Here is a 24,874-nt window from a genome sequence, read left to right as displayed (position 1 = left end):
ATCAACCAATGAGCAAAGAGGGGCGTGTTCTCACGCACAGCGTTTACGGGAATTGACACGATGAAAAATTTGCAGGAAGCGCCTGGACACGAAACTGTCTAACCGATTAGAGTAGAGCGATGTAATGATTTATATCGTCAATATAGGCGTCAAGTCGATTATTCTAGAAAATTAACGTGGAGGGAGAACGCGAGGCTTTTCAACCCGTGTCGATGGACGGAAAGTGCGAATAGGTCAGTGTCTTCACTTTTTATTTGACGCTGAACTGACGTGTAATTACCTAGCTGAAATATTCTGCTCTTATATATAAATGTTATATATTGCTTTTAATCTCTTGATCCTGTCTGTTGACACCGCCGATCCACAGTTTTAAACATTTACATGTCGGATTTATCAGCATGTTCGTTCTAGTAACGTTTTTAAACGTCGAAGTTTATCATACGTAGATTTGAGGAAGCGCTGTCTTTTTGGCAGTCACACCGATCTGAGATCAGTTCTGAGCTTTTCCCGTATCGTGTTAGTCTGTGCTTTATCAGAAACAGCAGATCCTGGATCAGCTGTAAGGTGCGCAGCTTGTACCTTGAGCCAGTTCGTTTCGGTAGGCCTTTAGCCTACAGTAAGACGCTCTGAACCTTTTGAACACCATAATATATATATATATTTAATACAAATACTACATTAACGACATTACAGCCCATAGTCATGAATGAATGCATCTCTGGTGCCTTTTTAAAACATTTTAACTCTATAATAAATTGAACAGGAGACACAGGTTCACTGCTGAGACCAGACATGGAATTTGGGAGACTTCTGGCCAAGATGCGGAAGAAGCGCAGGAGCGAGGCCATCACGCCGCCTGGACCAAAAGGCCTGGAGGTCCACTTCTACCGGCCGGACGGCCTGCAGCAGGTGCAGCTGGTGAAGGTGAAGGGCTGCTTCCAGGCTGAAGACCTCTGCACTGAGTGTGCTAAAAGATTTGGTGAGTTTTCCATGAACAAAATAACCATCGACTTCTGCTGATAATAATAATAATAATAATAAAAATAGCATTATTTCCATTTATATTTACGGCTTTTATCAGACACCCTTATCCAGAGCGCCTTACAACCAGTAGTTACAGGGACAGTCCCCCCTGGGGACACTCAGGGTTAAGTGTCCTGCTCAGGGACACGATGGTAGTAAGTGGGGTTTGAACCTGGGACTTTAAACCTGGTTGTCTGGTTCTGCATGTATATTAATCAGGCTCATATAATAATATACGATATACACAGTTATAACTGCATAATACTGTATAAGAATGTATTCATGCACTCTATTTCTATTTCTGGATTTATTTTTGACCAAAGAAGAAGAGAGACGAGAGTGCTGTCCTCTTTCTGTTGCAGGGATCTCTCCCCTTTGCCATAGTCTGTACGCCCTCTGTGACGAAGACAAGAGGATCTGGTACCCGCCGAACTACACCTTCAAAGCCGAAGACACCAGCGTGAGGTTGCACTACCGGCTGAGGTAAGACGGGCCCTTCAAACCCGCGGCGGCCAACGCCCGACGCGTGATGTTACCGCTTGTACCCGCTTCACCCCTCAGGTTCTACTTCACCAACTGGCACGGTACGCACCAGAGCCTGCAGGGTGTGTGGAGGTACGGCCTGAAAAGCACGGGCCCAGAGGGGACCCCTCTCCTGGACTTCGCCTCCCTGGCGTACCTGTTTGCACAGGTACGGAGTCGCGTTTTTGTCCGCGAGGGACCGTGGGGACGTTTGAGAAACGTTACATCTGCCCTCAGGTCCAGAGCGACTTCCGGAGAGGCTGGGCCCCCGTGCGGCCGGGTCGGGACACGGAGGACAGCTACGACATCCAGAACGAGTGCCTGGGAATGGCGGTGCTGGCCATCACCCACGAGGCCCTGGAGCAGGATCAGCCGGTGGCGGGCCCGCATGTGGGGAGGAGAAGGTACGCCGCGCGTAAAGCCCTGTTAAAGCCATCGAATTTGCATACCTGTCACGTCACGGTTTCTTTTTGCCTTCGGAGTCATTTCTGTTTCGTATGTGAAGTTGGTGGTGGCCGAACCTCAAACACACAAACAAAAAAATGAAAGTAAATGTTTTGGCCGGAATCTTTTTAATCGTTTAACAACAACAACAACAAAATGTATTTCTTATCTAGCCCAAAATCTCATACAGTACGTCTCAATGGGCTCTAACCCTACAGTTGACACCCCAACACTCAACCCTTGGGGCAGTGGTGGCCTAGCGGTTAAGGAAGCGGCCCCGTAAACAGAAGGTTGCCGGTTCGAATCCCGATCCGCCAAGGTGCCACTGAGGTGCCCCTGAGCAAAGCACCGTCCCCACACACTGCTCCCCGGGCGCCTGTCATGGTGCCCACTGCTCACACAGGGTGATGGGTTAAATACAGAGGACACATTTCACTGTGTGCACCATGTGCTGTGCTGCTGTGTATCACATGTGACAATCACTACACTTTAAACTTTAAACTTCTGCACACAAGCAAAAACTCCACACAAAAAAACCCTTGGAGAGAGAAAAAAAGGTGGGAAGAGACGTTGAGAAGGAGCGATACAGGAGTCAACTGTAGGGCCTGTCAAAGCCCATTGAGACATACTGTATGTGATTTTGGGCGATATAAGAAATAAATGTTGTTGTTGTGGTTGATACAGAGAGGGGCGTCCTTCCAGGGTAGAGTGAGCCTGCAAGTGGACCTCCAGTGCAGGGTTGGAGGTGGTTTGTCCAATAAGAGAAAAAAAAAAAGTCCTACAGTTGTAGGGTTGAAGAAGTCCAGAGTGTAGTCCAGTGTCATGGTGTACATTACGTGTCCATTACGATGCTGCTGGTCCATCTGAAGATCCCTGAAGCTGTAGTTGTTGCTGTGGTGACCCTCTGGTTCGTTTCATGCTGAGTCCTCGTTTCGTCAGGAACCAGGATTTATCTGCTGGTCTCTTCACCGGACTCTGCCGTGGTCTCTGCGCTTTATGTCTCGGAGTAAACAAGCAGAAGCAGCGGCAGACGGTTGCACTGTACGACCGATACTGAAATATGTGGTAATAGTGGTATATTGGTGCTTCAGTGGCCCGGTACCCTAACTAGGACAGCCTAACTAGGGTGAATTTAACACTGTCTGTGTCTAACAGGGGGACTCTGTGATAAACTGGACGTTATAATGGACACTGTGTCAAAGTGAAGTGAAATGGTCTGGGACTTTAACAGAAGACCCGAGAAAACAGATTAAGGTTTTTTTGGACTCCACCGTTATCTGTAAATGGGCCGAAACTCCATGTTCTTTGGGCTGCCAGGTACAAGAGGCACATCCCCGAGAGCCTGAACCAGACCATCCGCCAGTGCAACATCCTGACCCGCGTGCGCATCAGCAACATCTTCAACAAGTTCCTGAGCGCGTTCAACGACAAGACGGTGAAGGTGCGGGGCGTCAGCCTGGATGACCTGAAGATCAAGTACATCTCCACGCTGGAGACCCTAACCCAGGACTTCGGCTGCGAGCTGTTCGAGCCCGTTTCGCTCAAGCTGTTCGACAGCGAGGCCTGCGGTCAGCCGGCCCAGAACCAGCTGCTGGTGTCTGGAATGCTCGGCATCCGGTGGCGCCTGAAGCCCTCTGAGGTATGGCAGGAGCTTTCACACACTCACATGGCACCAGATCCGGTACTTTGTCCACGTGGGCCATGTTTTCATGACCGTGTGAAAGGCAGGGCGTGTGGGGCCATGTTCGCATATGTCGCTAGGATTTATAAAGAGTAATAAAGATTAATAAAGATTGCTAGTTAGCTGTATGTAACTGGCCACCCGTCACTTTTCGTAGGCGTGTAATTAAATCCGGCACCCAGAAGATGACCTTTAATCAGGTTTTTATAAAGAGTGTTTAAAAGGGAAGACGCCTGTAGGCCTGATTGACAGCTCTCACACACCCTACTTCCTCATCCTGGATGATTTAAAACCCCCCCTCCACGCCAAGGTGTAGCACAGCGTCCATCTCGCCTCCGTTTCCCTTCGTTTTATACCCTCCTAATACCCCACGAACGTGACCACGCCCACTACCAACGGCAGGTTATCAGCACTTCAAACGTCCTGATAGGTCAACTTTTAGTCTCTTTCTTCAGGTTTTAGTCACGGTTTCTTGAAATAATGTTATAATAACTGTGTAAAATATGTTGTTAATGTCTATATAAGCATTTGATTAAATTGACCAGACGTCCTTATCCAGAGTGACTTACAATCAGTATTTACAGGGACAGTCCCCCCCTGGAGACACTCAGGGTTAAGTGTCCTGCTCAGGGACACCATGGTAGTAAGTGGGGTTTGAACCTGGGACTCTGTGGGCTTCTGGTTTATAGGTGGGTGCCGTACCCACCACCACCTTCATTACGTCTAGTTCCAAACATTTAAACCCCTTCTGTCAATACGTCACACGGCAGGGCGTCTCCTCCCTCCGATTTCCCTCCGTTCTGCATGTCGTATGTATGATTGGCACGTATGACAATAACGATTTTTAATGTTCTCCTGTAGGACTCGGCTCTGAACTTGAAGGCGAAGCCCAAGAAGAGAACGCCAGACAGAGGAGGCAAACCGGTAAACGCCAGTGATGCTCAGTCCTGGACAACCATCTGTAACTTCTCTGAGATCACAAACATTGTCGTCCGAAAGTCTGTGGTCACCATTCACAAGCAGGACAACAAGCAGATGGTGGGCGGCCCGGTTCTGTCCGTGTGCGACAGTGTTTCTTCACGTTTACGGGTCTAATGCCTTCTTCTGCTCCACGCGCAGATACTGGATCTGGAAAAGCACGAGAAGGCGCTGTCCTTCACCACCCTGGTGGACGGCTATTTCCGCCTCACGGTAGACGCGCATCACTTCTTGTGTGGGGATGTGGCCCCTCCCTCTGTGGAGCGGAACATTCGGGAGGGTTGCCACGGTCCAATCAGGTGGGTGGATTTGGCCATATGGTGGACCTAGAAAAAATAAGTATATATATGCATTTTTATCTTGATATCTTATCTTGAGATCTCAAGAAGAAAAATTCATATGAGTGTGGACTTGAGAAGAAGGCTCAGAAGGGGGATCACATTCTGCAACATCAGTCCACTGTACATTTACATTTACAGTATTTACCAGACGCCCTTATCCAGAGCGACTTACAGTCAGTAGTTACAGGGACAGTCCCCCCCTGGAGACACTCAGGGTTAAGTGTCCTGCTCAGGGACACAATGGTAGTAAGTGGGGTTTGAACCTGGGTCTTCTGGTTCACAGGTGAGTGTGTTACCCGCCAGGCCACTACTACCCAGTAGTTACAGGGACAGTCCCCCCTGGAGACACTCAGGGTTAAGTGTCTTGCTCAGGGACACAATGGTAGTAAGTGGGGTTTGAACCTGGGTCTTCTGGTTCACAGGTGAGTGTGTTACCCGCCAGGCCACTACTACCCAGTAGTTACAGGGACAGTCCCCCCTGGAGACACTCAGGGTTAAGTGTCCTGCTCAGGGACACAATGGTAGTAAGTGGGGTTTGAACCTGGGTCTTCTGGTTCACAGGTGAGTGTGTTACCCGCTAGGCCACTACTACCCCTTTTATTTACAGCGGTCTAACATACGATACAACACCGGACTCGGCACATCAAACCAGAATCACAGTAGCGTAAAGGAAGGGGTTCTCCAGAGCGTATAACTCAAACATACACCAGCGTGAACAAAAAGGGCACGTCAACACACACGAAGCTAACAAGTTAACAACATGAGTGTCAGGATTGACTGCAGCTGGGCTCATCACCGGTGGCCAATCCTGACAGCGTCCCCTTCGGAAGGGACGGCATTTTCGTGGACTGTTGTGAGTGCACTGTTGTGTGTTAGTGTATTTTCAGTTCTGGCAATCGCCACACGCCTGCGGGTTTGTTTTAGTTGTTCTCCTTTTATTTCCCGTTCTTGGCCACCGCGCCATTGTTTATTTCATAATAAAACCCCGTTCCCAGCATGTCACACCTCTGCGCTTCCTTCCCCCGTAAGTCCGTAGTCGTGACAACCTCCCGAAAGAGTACTGGCCGAGCAGACCTTGGAGACCTCCTGAACACCATCTATATAGGTGGAGCTGGCAGAAAAGAAACAGGAACACAGAAACAGCCACACCAAACGTCCAGGCACGGGACTCGGGATAACGTGACAAAGCGTATTCTGTACATTTCAGCTGAATTAAGGAGTGTGAATATCTGACGATTTACTTACTACTTCGCTTGGTCACGTCTCATACGGTTAAATCCTTTTGGGATGGGATTAATGGTCTTTTTTTCCCTCGCTCAGCACTGATTACGCCGTCCATAAACTCCGCCAGGAGGGCAACACAGAGGGCCTGTACCTGCTGCGGGCCAGCAGCAGCGACTACGACCAAATCCTGCTCACCGTCATCTGTAACGAGGTGACGCGTCCACTCCAACATCTCACGCCCATGTCCGGTCACGTTGAGACGCGTTTCTGACTGTCCCTTCCTGCCGCAGCTGGACCAGTTTGGTTTGGCGGAGACCACAACCATCAAGAACTTCCTCGTAGAGAAGAACCCCGAAGGTTCCGAGGATGCGCCTGGGGCGTACCACCTCTGTGGCACCGACATCAGTTGCGATTCGCTGCGGGAGCTGATGGAAGAGCTGCTGGGACATTGCCTGCGCTCAGACCGGGTCACCCTGCGGCTCAGCCTGGCATGTCCACCGCAGCCCAGAGGTGAATTCAGACCTACTGTAAATACTGTAAATACCGGCCTGTACGTTTCTGTTCGCCGTCAGGTCGTGGTTTGGTGTTGTGTGCTTTTTTGTAATAATTCTCGCCGCGTCCAGCCACCGTGTCAGAGCGTTGCTAAGCGATCAAGCGGAGGGCTACTTTGGTGTCACCCAGATAGCGTGGCGTGCCATGTCTTTTATGAATGAAAGTGAAAGTTCACGGTGCACACAGTGAAATGTGTCCTCTGCATTTAACCCATCACCCTTGGTGAGCAGTGGGCACCATGACAGGCGCCCGGGGACGGTGCTTTGCTCAGTGGCACCTCAGTGGCAACTTGGCGGATCGGGATTCGAACCGCTTCCTTAACCGCTAGGCCACCACTGGCCCATGTACAGCCGTTAGGATGCGAAAAATCTGATATTGGACACATTTTAGAAATAGCCATAAACACACAGAAGTGGCCATCTTTTAGACTTTAATATCTCCATAGGCTCCCCTTTTCACATTCTGTTCATTTTTGATATTTTTTTTATCAGTAAAGGGTCAGACTCACTCACTCTCTCTCCGTCTCCTTCGTCCCTTAGAGATCTCCAACCTGTTGGTTGCAACTAGAGGAAAAGTGGAAGCATCCAACCCCCATGGTGGCTTTGTCAGGATCCGCAAAGAAAACCTGATCCAGGTAACTCCCGTTTCTTTCAAAAGTGGAACGTTCATACCGTAGCAAGCTCTATGGAGAGGATGGGACTTCATCAAATGTTTCTGGGCTCTCCTCGCGCAGAAGGATCACATGGGACGTGGGACGCGGACCAACATCTATGCTGGAGTGCTGAAGTTGTGGAGCGAGGATGACTATGTCGAAGATGACAGTGACACCGAGGAATTGCAGGTGGTCCTAAAGGTGTTGGGTGCTGGACAGCAAGACATCTCTGTGAGTGGACAGCAGCGTCTCTGTTGGTTTTTTTGGTCTTCTGCTCTCTTTCATCAGCTGATATCTTTGTGGAATGTTCTGCAGCCCTACTTGGAGATGGTCAGCATGATGCATCGCGTGTCCCACAAACACATCACACTGCTGTACGGCCTCTGTCTCCGGAACCAAGAGAGTGAGTGTTCAACAACCTGCCGAATTTCAGCCAAAACTGCGATTTGAATCCATCTGTCAGGGGGAGGGCCCGGAGGCGCATGACCGGGCGTGGCATGAGAGGCTGGGGAGGTACTGGGGCAGGAGGCCTGGGAGGAGGTGGAAGCACGCGGTGGGTTTAATGGAATAGCGAGCTGGTGCTCTCCCCCGTCTTCATGTAGGGTCCAGAGACGAAAGGGATGAAGCAGGAGCAGCGCTGGTGGGCAGCGATATCCAAACGGCAAAACCAGAAGAATAGTTAGGTAAAGCAGGCGAAACAGGAGGATTCAAGATGGCCCCCTGCTGGCGGGGAGGTGGAATGGGAATCGACTGCGGTCATTTCGCAACCCCAGGCTCGGCTACCATCGGTTCATGTCAGACTGGAGACAGTCAGTAAGACCGGTGCGTTGGTGACCTCCTGGGGTGTCAGAGAGGCAGCTGCAGCAACGCCGGGTGTGGTGGTAATTGCGCAAACGGGCGGAGCGTGGGCAGAGCTATTTGCTGTTCTTCACGGCAGCCAACCGGGTGCTTGGGGGTCTTAACGGGTGCCTCACCAATCAGATTTGTCCCAAGTTAAAGCCACGCCCATGCCTTTGTGATGTCACAGTTATAATGGTGGAGGAGTTCCTGCAGCACGGCCCCCTGGACGTCTTCATGCGGGTGAACCACTCCAGCCTGTGCCCGTCCTGGAAGTTCCAGGTGGCCAAGCAGCTGGCCAGCGCCCTCAGCTACCTGGTGAGACGGCTGCGTGTTCCGCACCCACACCGTTCACACCATTCACATTAGCAGACGTGGAGATCTGTGTAGATGGTCACCAGCAGTGGTGGACGAAGTACACAAACTACGTACTTGAGGAAAAGTGGAGTTACCCAAGGTAAATTTCTATTGGTGCAAAAGTACCAAAGTATTAGCCTTCAAATGAACCTAAATATCAAAGGTAAAAGTACAGTGATTTTAATGCAGGTCTAATGTCTAATATTAATTTACTGTGTAAATCAATTCATTTTATGTCAATTTTGTGACGTAAATATTTAGTGAAATGTCATTAATTACTCTGCTAATGATAACTATGAAAACGATCATATATTTACTTCTACAAGCCTTATCCACCACAACTTACAGTCAGTAGTGACAGGGACAGTCCTCCTGGAGACACCGAGTCTTGCTCAGAGACTGTGGCTTCAGGCCACCTTTATATTTTGGGCACAGACAGTGTGAAAAATTACCGAGTGAGTTAATGAGTGCTCAACAATATTGAGAACTGATGCAGAGTTTTTAATGGGTATTCACAATATACATTTTTATTTGGTGATCATTATATTGAATAACGACTTGAATCGTATAATAGAATAGAATAGAATAGAATAGAATAGAAGCAAACTTTATTAGATTAGATATTAGATATATGTGGTCTATGCATTTAAAAACACTTATTTTGACCTGTTAATCGAGCACACGTGAAATATGCACCTCACTGAACTCCAGAATCGGTGCGTTTTTTTTCCTGTGATATACAACACTGATAACGGCACGAGACCAGCCCTGTATAGCCGGTAAAGTATTGTAAAGTTACACTGAGCCTGATCAGAGGCCAGTATACAACAGTACATAGAACTCCAGCACTTTCACCTCCAATCACTCCGGACTCTTTTGCACAAAACCACTTTGCACAAAACCACTTTGCACATAATCACTTTGCCCTTACTGCTCTTTCTTTTATGGCTCTTTCTTCTTTCTTAAACATTGTAAAAAAAACTGTAACTCATTTGCACACCTTCACCCTACCAGTTACACATATTTTATGTTAAAGACGTAAAAGTGTAATACTTGGTTATGTTTGCAATATTTGCATATTGGTTCACTGTTTACTTGCAACATTTGCAATACTGTGGTCTGTAGCAGTTGCAGAAAGCATTTCACTGCACATCATACCGTGTATGACTGTGTATGTGACAAATAAAATTTGAATTTGAATTTGAATTTGAATTTGTCGTGACGAATCGGAAAAGCACGGGGATATCTGAAAAATTATTTCAGTGTCATTTTAGTTTTGAAATGAGCTCTGAGAACGTGACTTGCTAGAAGTGAAGAAATAAAAGGTGTCAGATGGGACTTTTTTCTATATTTCTTTGTGCCTCGGACAGGAGGATAAGAAGTTGGTCCACGGCTTTGTGTGCACTAAGAACATCTTGCTGGCTAGGCCGGGCATGTCTGATGGTGTCCCCTTCATCAAGCTGAGTGACCCGGGGGTCCCCAGCTCCATGCTGAACCGAGCGGGTAAGTGTTACGTAATGTAACGCCGTTACGTAATTTCATTACAAAAACATGTAATCATAATCATGGTGGTAATATTTGTGTCAGCCAGTCAGCACTGAGTTCTTATAAAAAGCCCCGAGACATAAACGTTGTTAGTTGAATGTGACAAGTCTCGCGTGCTGTATTGTGCCACCAAGAAGCATAACTAAAGGTTTAATGTTCCTCACATTATCATATTTGAATGTTAAATATTTGATTTATCAGAGCTTTATAACTATATGATCTTACCGTTAATTTAGGCCTACAGTCTGACCTTCTTGTGGCTGTTATTATATAATCTTTATTACATTGACGATATATATATAATGTTAAGTCATGTATTGAAAGGAGTTTGGCATTAGTCAATGTTTAGTAAGGTAAAAAAAGGTTGTCAGTTGAGAATATTAATTCATAATTGACCAAAGTAATCAAATTAAATTTGTTACATAACATTTTTGAAATAGTTACGTTACTGTAACATTTTTATATGAGTGCTCTCAGTCATCATGCTCCTCCTATTTAAACTCTCTTCATAAAACCTTCATTAAAGATTGTGTCTTGGGTGACATCAGATAAAAAGAGTAGTCGGTGTGTTTGATGTTTTTATGAACATGCCCTTGTCACAAATATGTTGGCATGACGAGGAGGTGACGAGATGACGAGGAAGGAAGGACACAATCGCGCGATGTCACGAAACCAGGGTTTAATGGTGAAGCACAGGACAGGGGAGACATCCGAGACACTGGTGAACATGGAACATAACTTCTAAGACCTCACGGCGGACAGGGTAGCTTTATACATTTGACACTGGTGAAAACGATTAGGGGACATTACACAGGACAACAGTGAAACTCTGGTCCAGAGTTGACAGCCCTGCACTTGAAAGTGAAAGTGAAGTGATTGTCATTGTGAAACACTGCAGCACAGCACACGGTGACACGGTGAAACGTGTCCTCTGTATTTAACCATCATCCTTGGTGAGCACCATGACACGTGTGTGGGGACGGTGCTGTGCTCGGTGGCACCTTGGCGGGTCAGGATTCGAACCGGCAACCTTCTGATTACGGGGCCGCTTCCTTAACCGCTAGGTCACCACTCAGAACAGTTAGCACTACTGCCACCACTCAGCATGGTTCGAGAACGTTGTACACCAGTAGAAATGTCACTTTTGGGCAGTACTGGAACCCCATCGCTCTGGTACTGGAGGGTTTAGGTCTAGTTGGGTTTCCAGTGCTGCTTGAATGGAATCCAGTGGTACCAGGAGGAAGAAGGAGGTTCCAGTTCCAGTTAGCAGCAGTGTTCGGAACACACTGTTACCTGTCAGGAAGACACGTAATGGCGTTCCATAACGGAGTCTGTGGATTGTCTCCACCGCAGAGTGTGTGGACCGGATCCCGTGGATCGCACCCGAGTGTGTTGAGAACCAGCAGGTGATGGGCGTGGCGGCAGATAAATGGGGCTTTGGTGTTACGCTGTGGGAGATCTGCCACGATGGAGAAGCACCCCTCAGAGACAAGACCCTCATCGAGGTAGGGGTTGTAGTGCTGAATTTGGCGGGAGCTGTGGTGGGACTCATCCTGTCCTTCCCCTGAGCAGAAGGAGTGCTTCTACAAAACCAGGACTGCACTGGTGACGCCGGAGAGCAGCGAACTGGCCGACCTGATGACGCAGTGCATGAACTACGACCCCAGGACGAGGCCTTTCTTCAGAGCAATCGTCCGGGACCTGGTGAAGATAGAGGAGCAAAGTAAGACAACTGTCCACACACTCACTCCTTTATGTCTACTGCAGCAGGATTTGCACTATTTCTTTTGACTTGTTTCAGTGCTGTCTGTCTACAGGTTTTGTTTAACATGCATTTTATGTAGCTCGGTTTGTCCATGTTTAAACGTTACATGCAGCACCAGGTTACGGAGAAACTTTCACTATGTGCCACCTAACATGTACGTAGCTGAAATGACAGTAAAACTTGAACTGATGTACCCATGTTGCTTATAGACCCACAGATGGTACCAGACGTGATGCCAACCGTGGAAATTGACCCCACCTTATTTGAGAAGCGATTCCTCAGGAAAATCAGGGAGCTGGGAGAGGTACTATCTGAGTTGAGAAGGTCGCTAAAATAAATAATCTTCCTCCTGATCTCGCTGGTTAAAAATAAAGAGGACAGCAGTTCAGTTTTTTTGTCCAGCCTGCAGACCTGTTGGCTTGTTCTGCTGGCAGGGCTACTTTGGGAAGGTGGAGCTGTGTTTGTACGATCCGCGTGGGGACAGGACCGGGGAGCTCGTGGCAGTCAAGTTCCTCAAGTCCGAGAACGACAGCATGCAGAACAGCAACCTGAAGCGGGAGATCGACACGATGCGAGAGCTCTTCCATGAAAACATTGTCAAGTATAAAGGCGTGTGCCACGAGGAAGGTGAGATGGAAGTCAACTTGATGGTCAGACGCCATTCACTGATTCTACTCACTAATAACAGAATATGTTACTTAGGTGGCAGGACAATAAAACTTATAATGGAGTACCTGCCATTGGGAAGTCTGAAGGACTATCTTCCACGGAACAAGGCTCAGATCAGTATGAAGAGACTTCTGCTCTACGCACTACAGATCTGCCAGGTGTGCATCAGCAAAGCATTTCAGTACAACCAGTAGTTACAGGGACAGTCCCCCTGGACACACTCAGGGTTTAGTGTCTTGTTCAGGGACACAACAGTAGTAGCTAGTGTTGTTTTCATCAACTAATAGTTGACGAAATATTTTTATGTTTATGACATGACAAAAATGAGATGATGCGTAAATGACAATAACTATGACATAATATATGACATAATCATGTAAATAAGTAATGTTGTTGATGAATCAAAGCAAGACTAAATATGATTTCAAGAACACTAAAATGTCACTGACAAAAATCGTTTAATTGCGTTATTATGCACTATTTCTGTTTTCTTGTGTCTACCATTCGGTCGCACAGATGACGTCACTTCCTCAAACCCTGTTTGTGCATTATTTATATTTCTGGATGCTTGTGGTGGGTTATAGATATATGTGCTGGTGGACTATAGATTTATAGTGGTGAGTTATAGATAAATGGTGGCGGGTTATATGGTGGTGGATTATAGATTCATGGTGGTGGGTCTATAGATATGTGGTGGTAGGTTAGGAGATCCTGGGTTCATATCCCAGCGTTACCTTCATTTGGGGGCAGTGGTGGCCTAGCAGTAAGGTTGCCGGTTCGAATCTCGAACCACCAAGGTGCCACTGAGCAAAGCACCGTCCCCACACACTGCTCCCCGGGCGCCTGTCATGGCTGCCCACTGCTCACTCAGGGTGATGGTTAAATACAGAGGACAAATTTCAGTGTGTGCACTGTGTGCTGTGCTGCAGTGTATCACACGTGACAATAGATATTTGGTGGTGGGTTATAGATATATGGTGGTGGGTTATAAGATGTCTTTGGACACTTTCTTTACAATGAAGTGGAATAGAAAACAGAGTGTGTGTTGAAAAACACGGGGAGAAATGTGGCCACTGGAATGGATGTCGAGGATTCTTGAGGCTATAATGTAATAAATTATATAATAATACGATAAACTTGTTTTAATTATGAAATGGGTTTGACTGAAAGAAAATTTTGTTTTTGTCTGTTCTACCAGGTACTTGTTCTATATTGACTTGGTTCAATAGAATTGCATTACAAAAAAAGAGACTAAAATACAATTTCCATTTACCAAAATTAGACTGAAATATTCATGGATAATTCTGACTAAAATAAGACTAAAATACTCAGACGTTTAGTCAACTGAAACTGAAACTAGAATAAAATGAGTCTGGACGTGACTAAGATACACAGGCCACCAAAAACACCTGTAATAGTGGAGTTTGAACCTGTGATTTTGTGGTCTTCTGGTTCTTAGGCGAGTGTGTTATTCACTAGGTTAATACCACCCTCAGTTTTTCACTTTATTTTTGCATTTGCAGAACATACATCTTTTTAAAAGAACCAGGATCTAAGGTTACAAGGAGTGAGATGTTTATTAGCGGTCTGCAGACAGGGGGATTGGTACATTTCTTTATTTTATTTCTCATGACCTCTGGACTTAGCTGCCATCAAATTCATGAGTTATTAATGAGTTTAAATGATCGAAATTATAAACATGGCGCCTCTAAAAATGCACAGTGTTACCTCTGCACATAGAACAGTTCAATTAAAGCTTGATGATCTGAATGTTCAGAATTCATGTGTCATTTTCCCTCTCTGTGGTGTGTCCCGTGTCCCGTTGGGCCTTCAGGGAATGGATTACCTGGGAGCTCACAACTACATCCACAGGGATCTGGCAGCTCGCAACGTGCTGGTAGAAAATGAAAACCTGGTGAAGATTGGCGACTTTGGCCTGACCAAGAGCATCGAAGACAATGATGGATACTACACAGTGAAGGAGGAACAGGCCAGTCCTGTCTACTGGTGAGCCTCAGTGCCAGGACAGAAAGCCCTGCAGATCAACACACAAGGTTACAGTTTTGTTGTGGATTTTTCTGGTTAACAGGTATGCCCCAGAATGCCTTGTGCACTGCAAGTTTTACAGAGCGTCCGACGTATGGTCCTTTGGGGTCACGCTGTATGAACTCATGACCTACTGTGAGACCAAATCCAGCCCGCCAGAGGTAAATCCTTCCCTGCTGAGAAACCTCACAAAATCTTTTCAAGATTCAAGAGAGATTTTTGTCAGTACAACAGTATATACAGTATACAGTGTATTGAAATGCTGTGATCATGCATTTATATATACATACATAAATATGTGTACGTGTTCAATATATTGACCAGAAATTCAAGGAGATAATTGGCCCAGGACATGGCCAGATGACCGTCACCAGACTGGTCACCGCACTGGACCATGGTCAGCGGTTACCATGTCCACCAGATTGTCCAGAAATGGTATGTATGCCCTTTAGACATCAAACTCAGTTTAACCCAGAGTCTCGTATTTTCAGTTATTTTCTGACACAATGTATAAATGAAAATGTCTAATTAGACAGTGTCATTGTAATATTATCATTTATTAATAATATTATGTATAGTGTAATAATATCAATTAATTGTGATTTCACATTATTTGCCTATAAACATTGTAAAGTCCATCTTGGGGGTTTTGGGGTTCGAACCCGCAACCTTTTGGTTACTATTCCGCTTCCGTAACAGCTAGGCCCCCCCTGCACCTTGGTTCATTTCTGGATGCGTGTTTGTTGTGTGTTGCTTGTAGATCTACCAGCAGATGAGTCGATGCTGGGAGAGCCATCCCGAGAAGCGGATCACCTTTCAGAGCCTTATTGACGTGTTTCAGGAGCTCCTGTCACATGCAGACATTTAACTTTCTGTCCCACAACACAGGACTATAAAATGGAGACATTATCAGCTCCAGGGTTATTCTCTTTCATTACAAACGACAACTCCTATGCAATGTTAGTTCTGTGTTTTCTCCGGAAATCGCTTTTACGCGTCTGGGAAGATGAGAAATGTTTCTTTTTTTAATCAATAATTCAGGCTTTTGTTCCACTTGCATTTGCTCGTCAACGTTAACTGGGAAGTTTAACTCATGCATGTGTATAAAAAGCAGCCTCAACAGTTCTAGTTTTTATAGAAAATGTTATTTGTACCAAACAAAACTATATCAAGCTGAAGCCTGTCTATTTGAATCCATAATTGCATATTTATCTTCGAAGGTGCCCAATAACTCTCTTTATGCCAGTGGAATACTGTCTCTGTTTACTACATGCACTTTATTCTGATTTGTATTTTTAGTTCTTTTCATCCTTGCCCAATGTTGTAAATGATTGGGTGTGTTAGACTTGCAGGGGAATTTTGAATTTGAAGTTGATGACTATGAAGCTGGGGTTGTCACATGCCCCACGGATGAAATTTTGTATTCGTTCTGTGTATTTTTGAAGAATTAACCAAGCAAATTATTGGTCTTCCTTTATACTTTTATCACTTTATTTTAAATAAAAGTTATTCTTATAGGACCACCTGTTAGTTGGTGTGTTTGATTGGTGTTTAAACTGCTAAATGAAATTGCTGAATTGCTTCAGAATACATGAATACACAATACAGAATGGGACCTCGAGCTACACCTGACGGGAGGGCATTTTAATCCTCCAGAATGACAGAGCTTAGTTAGGCTGTCCTGGTTAGGGTACCTGGCCACTGTTGCACAAATATGCCACCATATAGCCACATATTTAAGTACCAGTCGTACGATGCCACCGTCTGCCGCTGCTTCTGTTTGTTCTCTCCGAAGCCACTGAATCAAGTGCACAGACCACCTCCAGAGTCCAGTGAAGAGACCAGCAGATGAATCCGAGTCCCTGGCAATGAGCTGCTGACTGGACGACTTAAAATGAAATGAATCGGAGGGTCTCCACAGCCACCACCACCGTAACCGCTAAAGCTTCAGGGATCTTCAAATGGACCAGTAGCATCATAATGGACATGTAATGTACACCATGACACTGGACTAAAACCCACTGTCCAGGACCTCCAAACATGGACAGATGCTCTATACTACACTTTGGACTTCTCCACAACTACAACTGTAGGACTTTTGCTCTTCTTGGACAAATCAACACAAACCCTGCACTGACACCATAAGAAATAAATGTTCTTGTTGTTGCTGCTGCCAGTCATGCCTACAGGCTGCTGCTCTCCCTTTATTACATATAATATGTTTTTATTATTGTTTATTGTTAATAATATTAGTTAAAAAAAGGAATGGAAGGGTAGTTAGTGCCTCCTCTTCAACATGCAGATGACTAGCAAGTAGACACGTCTTGTTTCTATTATTCTATTTTAAGAAAAGGACTTTTGTAAATGCTGCGTAATTGAAGGAACCTTGACTTCATGGTGAAATATGCAGCATGAACCTAATGTGTTCCGAGCTTGTGCAACGTTCTCTACTGACAAACGTCACCCAAAATATCTTGTTCCATTTTGTACAAGATTAAATGTTTCGTAGAATTATTAAACTCGCCAGATTTTTTTTCGACAGAGAGACATTGTAACAACTGACTGGCCGGCGGACTAATTGACAGGCGGATCGTCCAATCGGAGGCCGAGGTGGGCGGGACCAGGCTGTAGGCGCTTCCTTGCCGCTTCTCTCGGTGGTGCGCATTTCGTCGCTGCGTGTGGCGGTCGCGAAGAGGGGCTCTTTCGGCACCGAGGAACATCCAGCCGCGACGGGACTGCCGGTGAGAGCCACGGCCGCGACTGCGGCGCTTTCCTCGGTTCCCCGCGGCCGCGTCGCACGCCGTCCTGCCGACCGAATCGCCTCCGCGGCGGGCCGCCATGCGGCTGGTGTTGGGGGCGGAAGGCCGCGGGGCCTGCGGGCGCTGGTCTCGGCTTCATCGGCCCGTGGGAACCGCGCTGACGTCGAAAACACGCTCCCCGCGTTCCTCGCGTCTGCACAAGACGAGAGAATTTCAGTTTTTATCGTTTTTTAACGTCGAATAGTTATTACGACTTAAGTCGTTTATCGGAAACGGCTCCGCCCCCTGGCGCTAGCGTGCTAGCGTTAGCATAGAGGTGCCCTTTATTTATTCTAAAATAAAACGCCACGATAAGTGAGTTATTAACGTTATTAGCACCGCGCTTTAATGTCCGCGTCTGTGCTGTTTGCTGAGACCCGTGTGTTCGGTTTCGTCCTCCTCTCGGCCGGCCGGAGAGCTCAGAACGCTGCAGCCGGTTAGCCGGTAGGCCGTGGACCCAAATCTTCAGGCTTTTTCTCCCCTTCGGCGCACACATTCCACTACATGTGGGGCAGAATGCAAACCAGCGAAACTGGTTAATTCAACCAAAAACGTGTATGCATTCTGTTCGTTGATTTTTAGCCAAAAACCTTTATTGTCAAAAAAAAAAACCACAACCTTGTTCTCCATCTGTAACTGGTAGGAGTTGGCCGAGGCCGACACCCAGTTCTTCTTCCAGCACCTGCACATTATTAACACTTCCACTTTTTAATCAGGATTAGTTTTTTATAGTCCCTTCCTCGACTGGGTGCTAGTAGCCTGAAGACCCAGGTTCAGACCCCACTTACTACCATGGTGTCCCTGAGCAGGACACTGAACCCTGAGTGTCTCCAGGGGGGGACTGTCCCTGTAACTACTGACTGTAAGTCGCTCTGGATAAGGGCGTCTGGTAAATGGCGTAAATGTAAATTACCTTCACTACTGAACATTTCATTCTTTTCTGAGTGAATTAAGTGATCTATAGTAGCAGGAATCCTGCTGTAAGGGCATTTACTCTATATAATACACAATAGCTCTTTATGAACAGCAAGCCCTGTGCGACAATCAAAGTAAGGTGTTAAAAATACACGCTGAAGCCGCACCAGTCACCAAGGCTGATGGTTCTTATGTTCTTTCCACAGGTGATAACAGAAGGCGACTCGTCATCTTGCCTTTTTTCAGTTTGTTTAAATTTTTTTTTTCTTGTAAAAAAAAACAAAACCTAAAAAACCCCCCAACCAACCTTCCTCTGCCCTTCCTACCCCTCTTTGCCAGCGTGTATTTTTATTACCTTATTTTGTTTTTGGTATCTTCAGATTTGGGATCCGTGAAGTCTCTTCATGGCAGTCAGAAGGGGACACATTAGATACTTGAGAGTGAGTAGCTTTGCATATCACCGTAACTCCAAGTTTAGCGCTGTAGATCTTCCTGTGATTGGTTAGTTTGCACCAGTGCTAGCAGCGTTTTTAAGATGTGTAGGAGGTAGATTACAGTAAGGAAGCTTATTGGGTTGCCATGACCCTAGTTCCTTTAAAACACCACGTCTCGCCAATAACCCAGGCATAATTAAAGGTCCCCATGACGCTTTGTTAGATGATTTGGTATTAATAGTCCTCCCAGCCTGTCTATGGTCCTGCAGTGGCTAGAAATGGCGGTCGGTGTAAAGAGTGCTTTAATCATTCTGCTTCGCCTTCCAGAGCGGCAGCTCAGACGGTCTGATCTGGTATTTGTCCCCTTATGATGTCATAAGGGGATAGGTTACCTCACGTTTCGCAATCTTTTCTCATGTGACTACTTATAGGCCGTTCTCCTCCTCGTCCCGCCTCTCTCCTCCTCATTTGCATTTAAAGCTACGACGGTGAAGCGGCGTCCTGGGAAATCTCATTGTGGGACTGGATCTGCACCAAGGCTGGATTTTAGAAAGACACTTTAGATACAGAATTAGGGGACAAATATGACTGACATAAATGCAAAATCCATGTGTCAGGGGACCTTTAAGGCAGGTTGTATTAAGGGCGGAAATGCGTTGAAGCCGGATCGTCGTGTCCACGTCAGCATCGCTTCACGGCATGCCGCGGTCTGTTCAGGTCTCGTCCGTCGACGGGACACACTGCAGGAATACACAATAAGGCCTTCTCTCCTGTGTTAGTGGTCAGGGGCGGTCCCGGGAAGACGTCTTGACGTGAAGTACCTAGATATGTTAGCTTGGTGTAATAATCATGCTGATTTCATGCACCGTGAATAATGATGCAGCGTTAACATAACTGCAGTCTGAATTCCAAGCTGCGGTTACGGAGGGGGGGTCGTAATAAGAAGTGAAGACGGTGGAGACGTCTTTTAAAGTGAAGTGAAAGTGAAGTGATTGTCATTGTGAGACACTGCAGCGCAGCACACGGTGAAACGTGTCCTCTGTATTTAACAGTCACCCTTGGTGACAGTGGGCACCATGACAGGCGCCCGGGGAGCAGCGTGTGGGGACGGTGGCACCTCGGCGGGTCGGGATTGGAACCGGCAACCTTCTTGTTACGGGGCCGCTTCCGTAACCGCTAGTTTCTTCATTTATTTATTTATTTAAAATTTCCTCATGGCACAGGGCAATTTTATTAAATATGTAAAGTGATTGTACATTTGCACCGAACAGCTGCGTGCGTTGGAGGGTTGAACAAGAACATCCCAGTTTCCTGGCCATGCCTTGAAATGAATAATGCCGCCTCCTTCTTTCACCCTGTCCACGTGTGCAGGAGGTTTATGACATGTCTAACGGTTACGAAGATCATATGGCCGATGACTCCAAGGATGCCAGAACCAACCTCATCATTAATTACCTGCCCCAGAACATGTCTCAGGACGAGCTGCGCAGTCTGTTCAGCAGTATCGGTGAGGTGGAGTCGGCCAAGCTGATCCGCGACAAAGTGGCAGGTAACTCCCTTTCCGCGGGGGCCGGGGCCACTTTCCAGCCACATCTGGACCTGTACTAGTTGTTAACTGTGATGAAGCATCATTCTGTGAAAGTCTAATTGATCTTATTTGCGTAAATGCTGCATTTGGTCGTGTGTGTTTTGTTTTATTTAACCGTTAGTTAACTGAGCTTGTACTGTACGCCTTTCTCTCTGCAGTATGCAGCGCTTTGGGACTATTCAAGGCTTTTTTTTTTGTTTTTATTTTGTTGTTTTCCTTTTTTTTTTCCTCTAGGCCACAGTTTAGGGTACGGATTTGTTAACTATGTTACCCCTAGTGATGCAGAAAGGGCAATCAGTACTCTCAATGGACTGAGACTACAGTCTAAAACTATCAAGGTAATGTTCCTGTACACCATGCTTCAACCTTCAGACTGAATCGCTTTCACCCTCAGCCTCTGGTCCCCTCCCCTGCAGATCTGAGTCTAGGCAGCATGAGCTTTATAGCAGGGTAGCTGCTTTCACGGCCAAAAAGCCGGATGGATGCAGATATCCCAGAAATGCCAAAACTTTCATTGTGGCCTTTTTTTTCTTTCAAATTTTGATTTATTTATTGATTTGTTTTGGTTCACTGGTTTTCCGCCAAGATCCGGTTGTATTTTCGGAAAGTTCTTTCTATATTTTACTTACTGCATTCGCAGCATATATTTGTTTGTTTTTTACATTGGTAATTTTCCACATTTTTATACAGTTTCAGTATTAGTCAGTTAGGATGGATTCGCTCATTTCAGTTGTTTATTTCTTTATTTCTTTATTTTCGTGTGTGCATAAATGATGTGAATTCGTGGTGAAATGTGAATAATGAGCTGCCTTTCCTTGAAAAACCGTCTTCCCTCCAGGTCTCCTACGCCCGTCCCAGCTCCGACACCATAAAGGATGCCAACCTGTACATTAGCGGCCTGCCCAAAAACATGACTCAGAAAGATGTGGAGGACATGTTTACCCGCTATGGTCGAATAATCAACTCCCGCGTCCTCGTAGACCAGGGTTCAGGTGGGTGGGGCGGAGTCTTGTTCACAGCGAGGGGTGGGGCGACGTCGGTCTAAGTCACTCGTGCCTTACAGGTCTGTCGCGGGGAGTCGCCTTCATCCGCTTTGACAGGCGCTCTGAGGCCGAGGACGCCGTTAGGGATTTAAACGGACACAAGCCCCCCGGCGCCACCGAGCCAATCACAGTCAAGTTCGCCGCCAGCCCCAACCAGACCAAGGGCTCGCAGGTAATCTCCCAGATGTACCACTCCCAGTCCAGACGCTTCGGGGGTCCCCTGCACCACCAAGCCCAGAGGTTCAGGTGAGGCACGTCATAAGTTCTTAAGGATCACAGATCATGATCACAGATCCTTCAGCTGGGGATTGTAAAAATAATCGATACAGTATAGCTCTATGCTACCAACACATATTCCAAAAAGTTACATTTTCTTATAGAAATTTATACAGACTGACAGGAAGTTATTATAAATAAATAAAAATTCATGCTGTTGTGGTGAAAGTTAGGGAATTAATTTTTTTTTTTAATTTTTGGGGTGATATTTTAGGATGAACCTAAAATGCACTGTAAATTTTACAAGGAGAGCCCTGTGCATCACCAGATGAGATGCTGTTAACCTTCTTTCCTACAATTTTGCACGTGTCCCTGACATTTCATGTTGATTACGTTGTTAAAAATCTAAACAAGATTCAGCTTATTGAGGTGTTTTAAGTTTGGCTCAAAAACATTAAAATACATTTTTCATTTATTCGTTTATTTATGTATTCATTCGCATGTGTGTATATATATATATTTATTTATTCAAAATGTCTAAAATATTGCAGTATTGAAAATAGTATCCAGTTTGGAGGACCATGCTTAGCACCGGTATGAAGTTTGAAATCTTGTGTGGAAGCTTTGTTTCGCCGTCGTGCTCCGTCCCCTGTGCTGCGCTATTATGCGTGAACTCTTCTGAACTCTGCCTGCAGGTTCTCTCCCATGAGCGTGGACCACATGAGTAGCGTTTCGGGGGTCAACGTTGCTGGGAGCTCCTCCTCGGGCTGGTGCATCTTCGTCTACAACCTGGGTCAGGATGCCGACGAGGGCATCCTGTGGCAGATGTTCGGCCCCTTCGGTGCAGTCACCAACGTCAAAGTGATCCGCGACTTCAACTCCAATAAGTGCAAAGGGTTTGGGTTTGTGACCATGACAAACTACGAAGAGGCAGCGATGGCCATTGCCAGCCTCAATGGCTACCGCCTTGGGGACAAAATCTTACAGGTGTCATTCAAAACCAGCAAGTCTCACAAGTAAATGTAAACTCCCAATGAAGTTTTCTACCAGTTAAGAAGGTGGCACAGTTATTAAAAAAACTATATATATATAAAAATATATATATATATATAATTTTAGTATAATCCACTCTGTGCAAACATTGACTTTTCGCATTGATCTTTGTAGTCTAATGCAAAGAGTAGAATTTTTTTTTTTCTTTTTTTTTTTTTTTTTATTCTGTGGGATGCTTCAAATGTTTTAAATGTTGTTTGGATCTCCCGAGGTTGACCAGTTGTTCGTTTGGAAAAGGTAATATATCTGTCTGTCTCTATGTGCCATATACATGGTATTTCAAGCTTTTACCCAGCTTTTGCTGTTAAGACCCCGACTTGTTCCTCTCAGCGTTCCTCCTCCTCCTCTGCTGGAGAAGTGGCTTGGTGACGACCAATCGCAGAGCCAGTGCAGAGGAGGAGAGCGAAGGCTGTCTGGGACCTCGCCGTGGCGTGTTTGGTGGTTTTACGAAAGGGACCCTCAGACAAGATGCTAAAAAAAAAATTATAAATCGAAGGACCAAAGAAATGGATAAATGTAATTTGCAAGATGTTGAATCTGATCACACCCCCTTCCCCTCCAAAAGCAGGAAAATCCATGGTGTGTAGGTACTGCGGATGTGTGAAATCTCTCATGTTTGAGGCATGTAATGTTTGCTTTTCTTAATACTTAGATTTTGTTTTATTCTATTAAGCAGAACAATTTAAGTTTTTTTTTTTTTTTTTTCCTCTTTTTGTGAAATTGTTTATGAAAGGCTCAGATTATTTCTCCTCCTGTTTTCTATAGTACTAATCCCGTAAGCTTTCTGAGACCGCCTCCAGATGTTTACTGAGGGTTTATAGTTTTCTTTTTGTAGCTTTTTTTTTTTTTTTTTTTGGTTATTTGTTTGACTTGGCAATTTGCTATCATTAAATTTTATTTCTTTTGCTGAACATTTACGTTTTGGTTTTTCTTTCCTTGCTTGTTCCTCTGTTCATTCTGTTCAGGCTGCCGTCACTTCACAATTGTAATTTATTTTTGATGTAGCAGCATTCCTACTCTCAAGAGAGTTTGTGCCCTTTGGAATGATTTGGATCTCACACACACACACACACACACACACCCGCACACACCTTTTTCATGGATCAGCATCATCCTCAGTGGCAGCCCCTTACTCCAGGTGACCAGATCTTTATTAAGCACTACCTGATGCTGTGGTAACAGAACTGGTTCCTACTTCATTCCATTTATAGATTTAAAAAAAAAACATAAATTATTTAATGAAAATCTATAATAATTTGTTAACTTGTAGATATATGAAACAAGGTTTTTTTTCTTTTTTTTTTCTTTTTTATAAATGCGACTCACGCCTGCAGAGGGCGCCGCAGGCCTCTTCTGTCACTGAGGCCATGTTCTGCTGTTGGATTGGTTGCCCCCAAATCAGAATCATTCCAAGGGGATCTTTGAATCTTTCCTTACAGGGAAAGATTCCTTCTTTGCAGGTACTTTTTAAGATTTTTTTTTTTTTTTTTTTTTTATAAACGGCCCGTTTCGTTGTGCGTCTTGTTTCAAGTTTTTGATTCTAAGGACAGTGGACGTCTTTGTCTGATGGTAGGTCAGCATCTTTTTATGTGTGCTTGTCTGAATTGGTCTTTAAAGGTACTGACTCATATTTAGCTTCTAGTTTGAGATTAATAAGGATTATTATAATAAAGGAGACAAATGGTGTTTTTTTTTTTTTTTTTTCTTTTTATGTTGTGATTAAAAGTTATTTCTTTTAATTCAGTTCTACCACTGTTCTAGTCATACAGAACTAAAGAAGACTGCTCCGCCACATTGCAGTATTTGTTTTATTTATTTAAATTAAATGTGAAATTTGTTTCACATTTCCCACATTTGAACTCAATATTTCTACTGTAACAAGTGTGCACTTGAAGGTAGATAATTTTTTTGGTTATTCAACCTTAATTTGATGCTGGTGGGGCGGGCATGTGTACGATTAAAATGCTGGACAAACAACGTGGTTTTTCTCTGCTTGTGTAAGTATTTGAGTAATGGTGAAGTCAACTTTTCAGAAGTGCTTAAATTTAATTTTCTGTTCTCAGTAGAGACGCTGTGCACTTGTCTTACATGAGGTGGTTTTAAATAAACTCTTAACAGGACCTTGTTGTCTTTGGACGAATGCTAATGAACTTCATGCTGCAGTTTTTCTGCGACTGTATTAGTGGCATTA

General features: G+C 45.3%; 2 protein-coding genes across 6 annotated transcripts; both read left to right on the top strand.

The window, feature by feature from the left end:
* Window positions 1–46: 46 nt before the first annotated feature.
* On the top strand, window positions 47–16,156 carry LOC114788269 (tyrosine-protein kinase JAK1-like). Its single transcript, XM_028976654.1, has 24 exons — window positions 47–233; window positions 764–979; window positions 1,386–1,506; window positions 1,585–1,714; window positions 1,783–1,949; window positions 3,307–3,628; window positions 4,532–4,708; window positions 4,790–4,947; window positions 6,310–6,424; window positions 6,504–6,723; window positions 7,305–7,399; window positions 7,499–7,648; window positions 7,733–7,820; window positions 8,445–8,572; window positions 9,982–10,114; window positions 11,510–11,661; window positions 11,729–11,879; window positions 12,131–12,225; window positions 12,356–12,548; window positions 12,624–12,748; window positions 14,425–14,597; window positions 14,680–14,797; window positions 14,961–15,071; window positions 15,397–16,156. Exons 2-24 carry the CDS (start codon window positions 793–795, stop codon window positions 15,502–15,504), a joined length of 3,417 nt encoding a protein of 1,138 aa, XP_028832487.1. The 5' UTR covers window positions 47–233; window positions 764–792; the 3' UTR covers window positions 15,505–16,156.
* A 1,093-nt stretch (window positions 16,157–17,249) lies between these two features.
* Window positions 17,250–24,803, top strand: LOC114787521 (ELAV-like protein 1). Of its 5 annotated transcripts, XM_028975116.1 has the most exons (8): window positions 17,289–17,377; window positions 18,556–18,594; window positions 18,730–18,789; window positions 20,155–20,332; window positions 20,606–20,709; window positions 21,210–21,363; window positions 21,435–21,660; window positions 22,326–24,803. In XM_028975116.1, exons 3-8 carry the CDS (start codon window positions 18,754–18,756, stop codon window positions 22,648–22,650), a joined length of 1,023 nt encoding a protein of 340 aa, XP_028830949.1. In that variant the 5' UTR covers window positions 17,289–17,377; window positions 18,556–18,594; window positions 18,730–18,753; the 3' UTR covers window positions 22,651–24,803. The 5 variants fall into 5 exon arrangements, with proteins under 5 accessions (XP_028830947.1, XP_028830950.1, XP_028830949.1 ...); XM_028975114.1 differs by lacking the exon at window positions 18,556–18,594 and having other exon boundaries at window positions 17,250–17,377; XM_028975117.1 differs by lacking the exons at window positions 18,556–18,594; window positions 18,730–18,789 and having other exon boundaries at window positions 17,281–17,377.
* Window positions 24,804–24,874: the final 71 nt, after the last annotated feature.

This window comes from Denticeps clupeoides, chromosome 4, assembly GCF_900700375.1.
Source record: "Denticeps clupeoides chromosome 4, fDenClu1.1, whole genome shotgun sequence".
NCBI classification, from domain to species: domain Eukaryota; kingdom Metazoa; phylum Chordata; class Actinopteri; order Clupeiformes; family Denticipitidae; genus Denticeps; species Denticeps clupeoides.
This window is presented reverse-complemented; position numbering and strand designations above follow the sequence as displayed.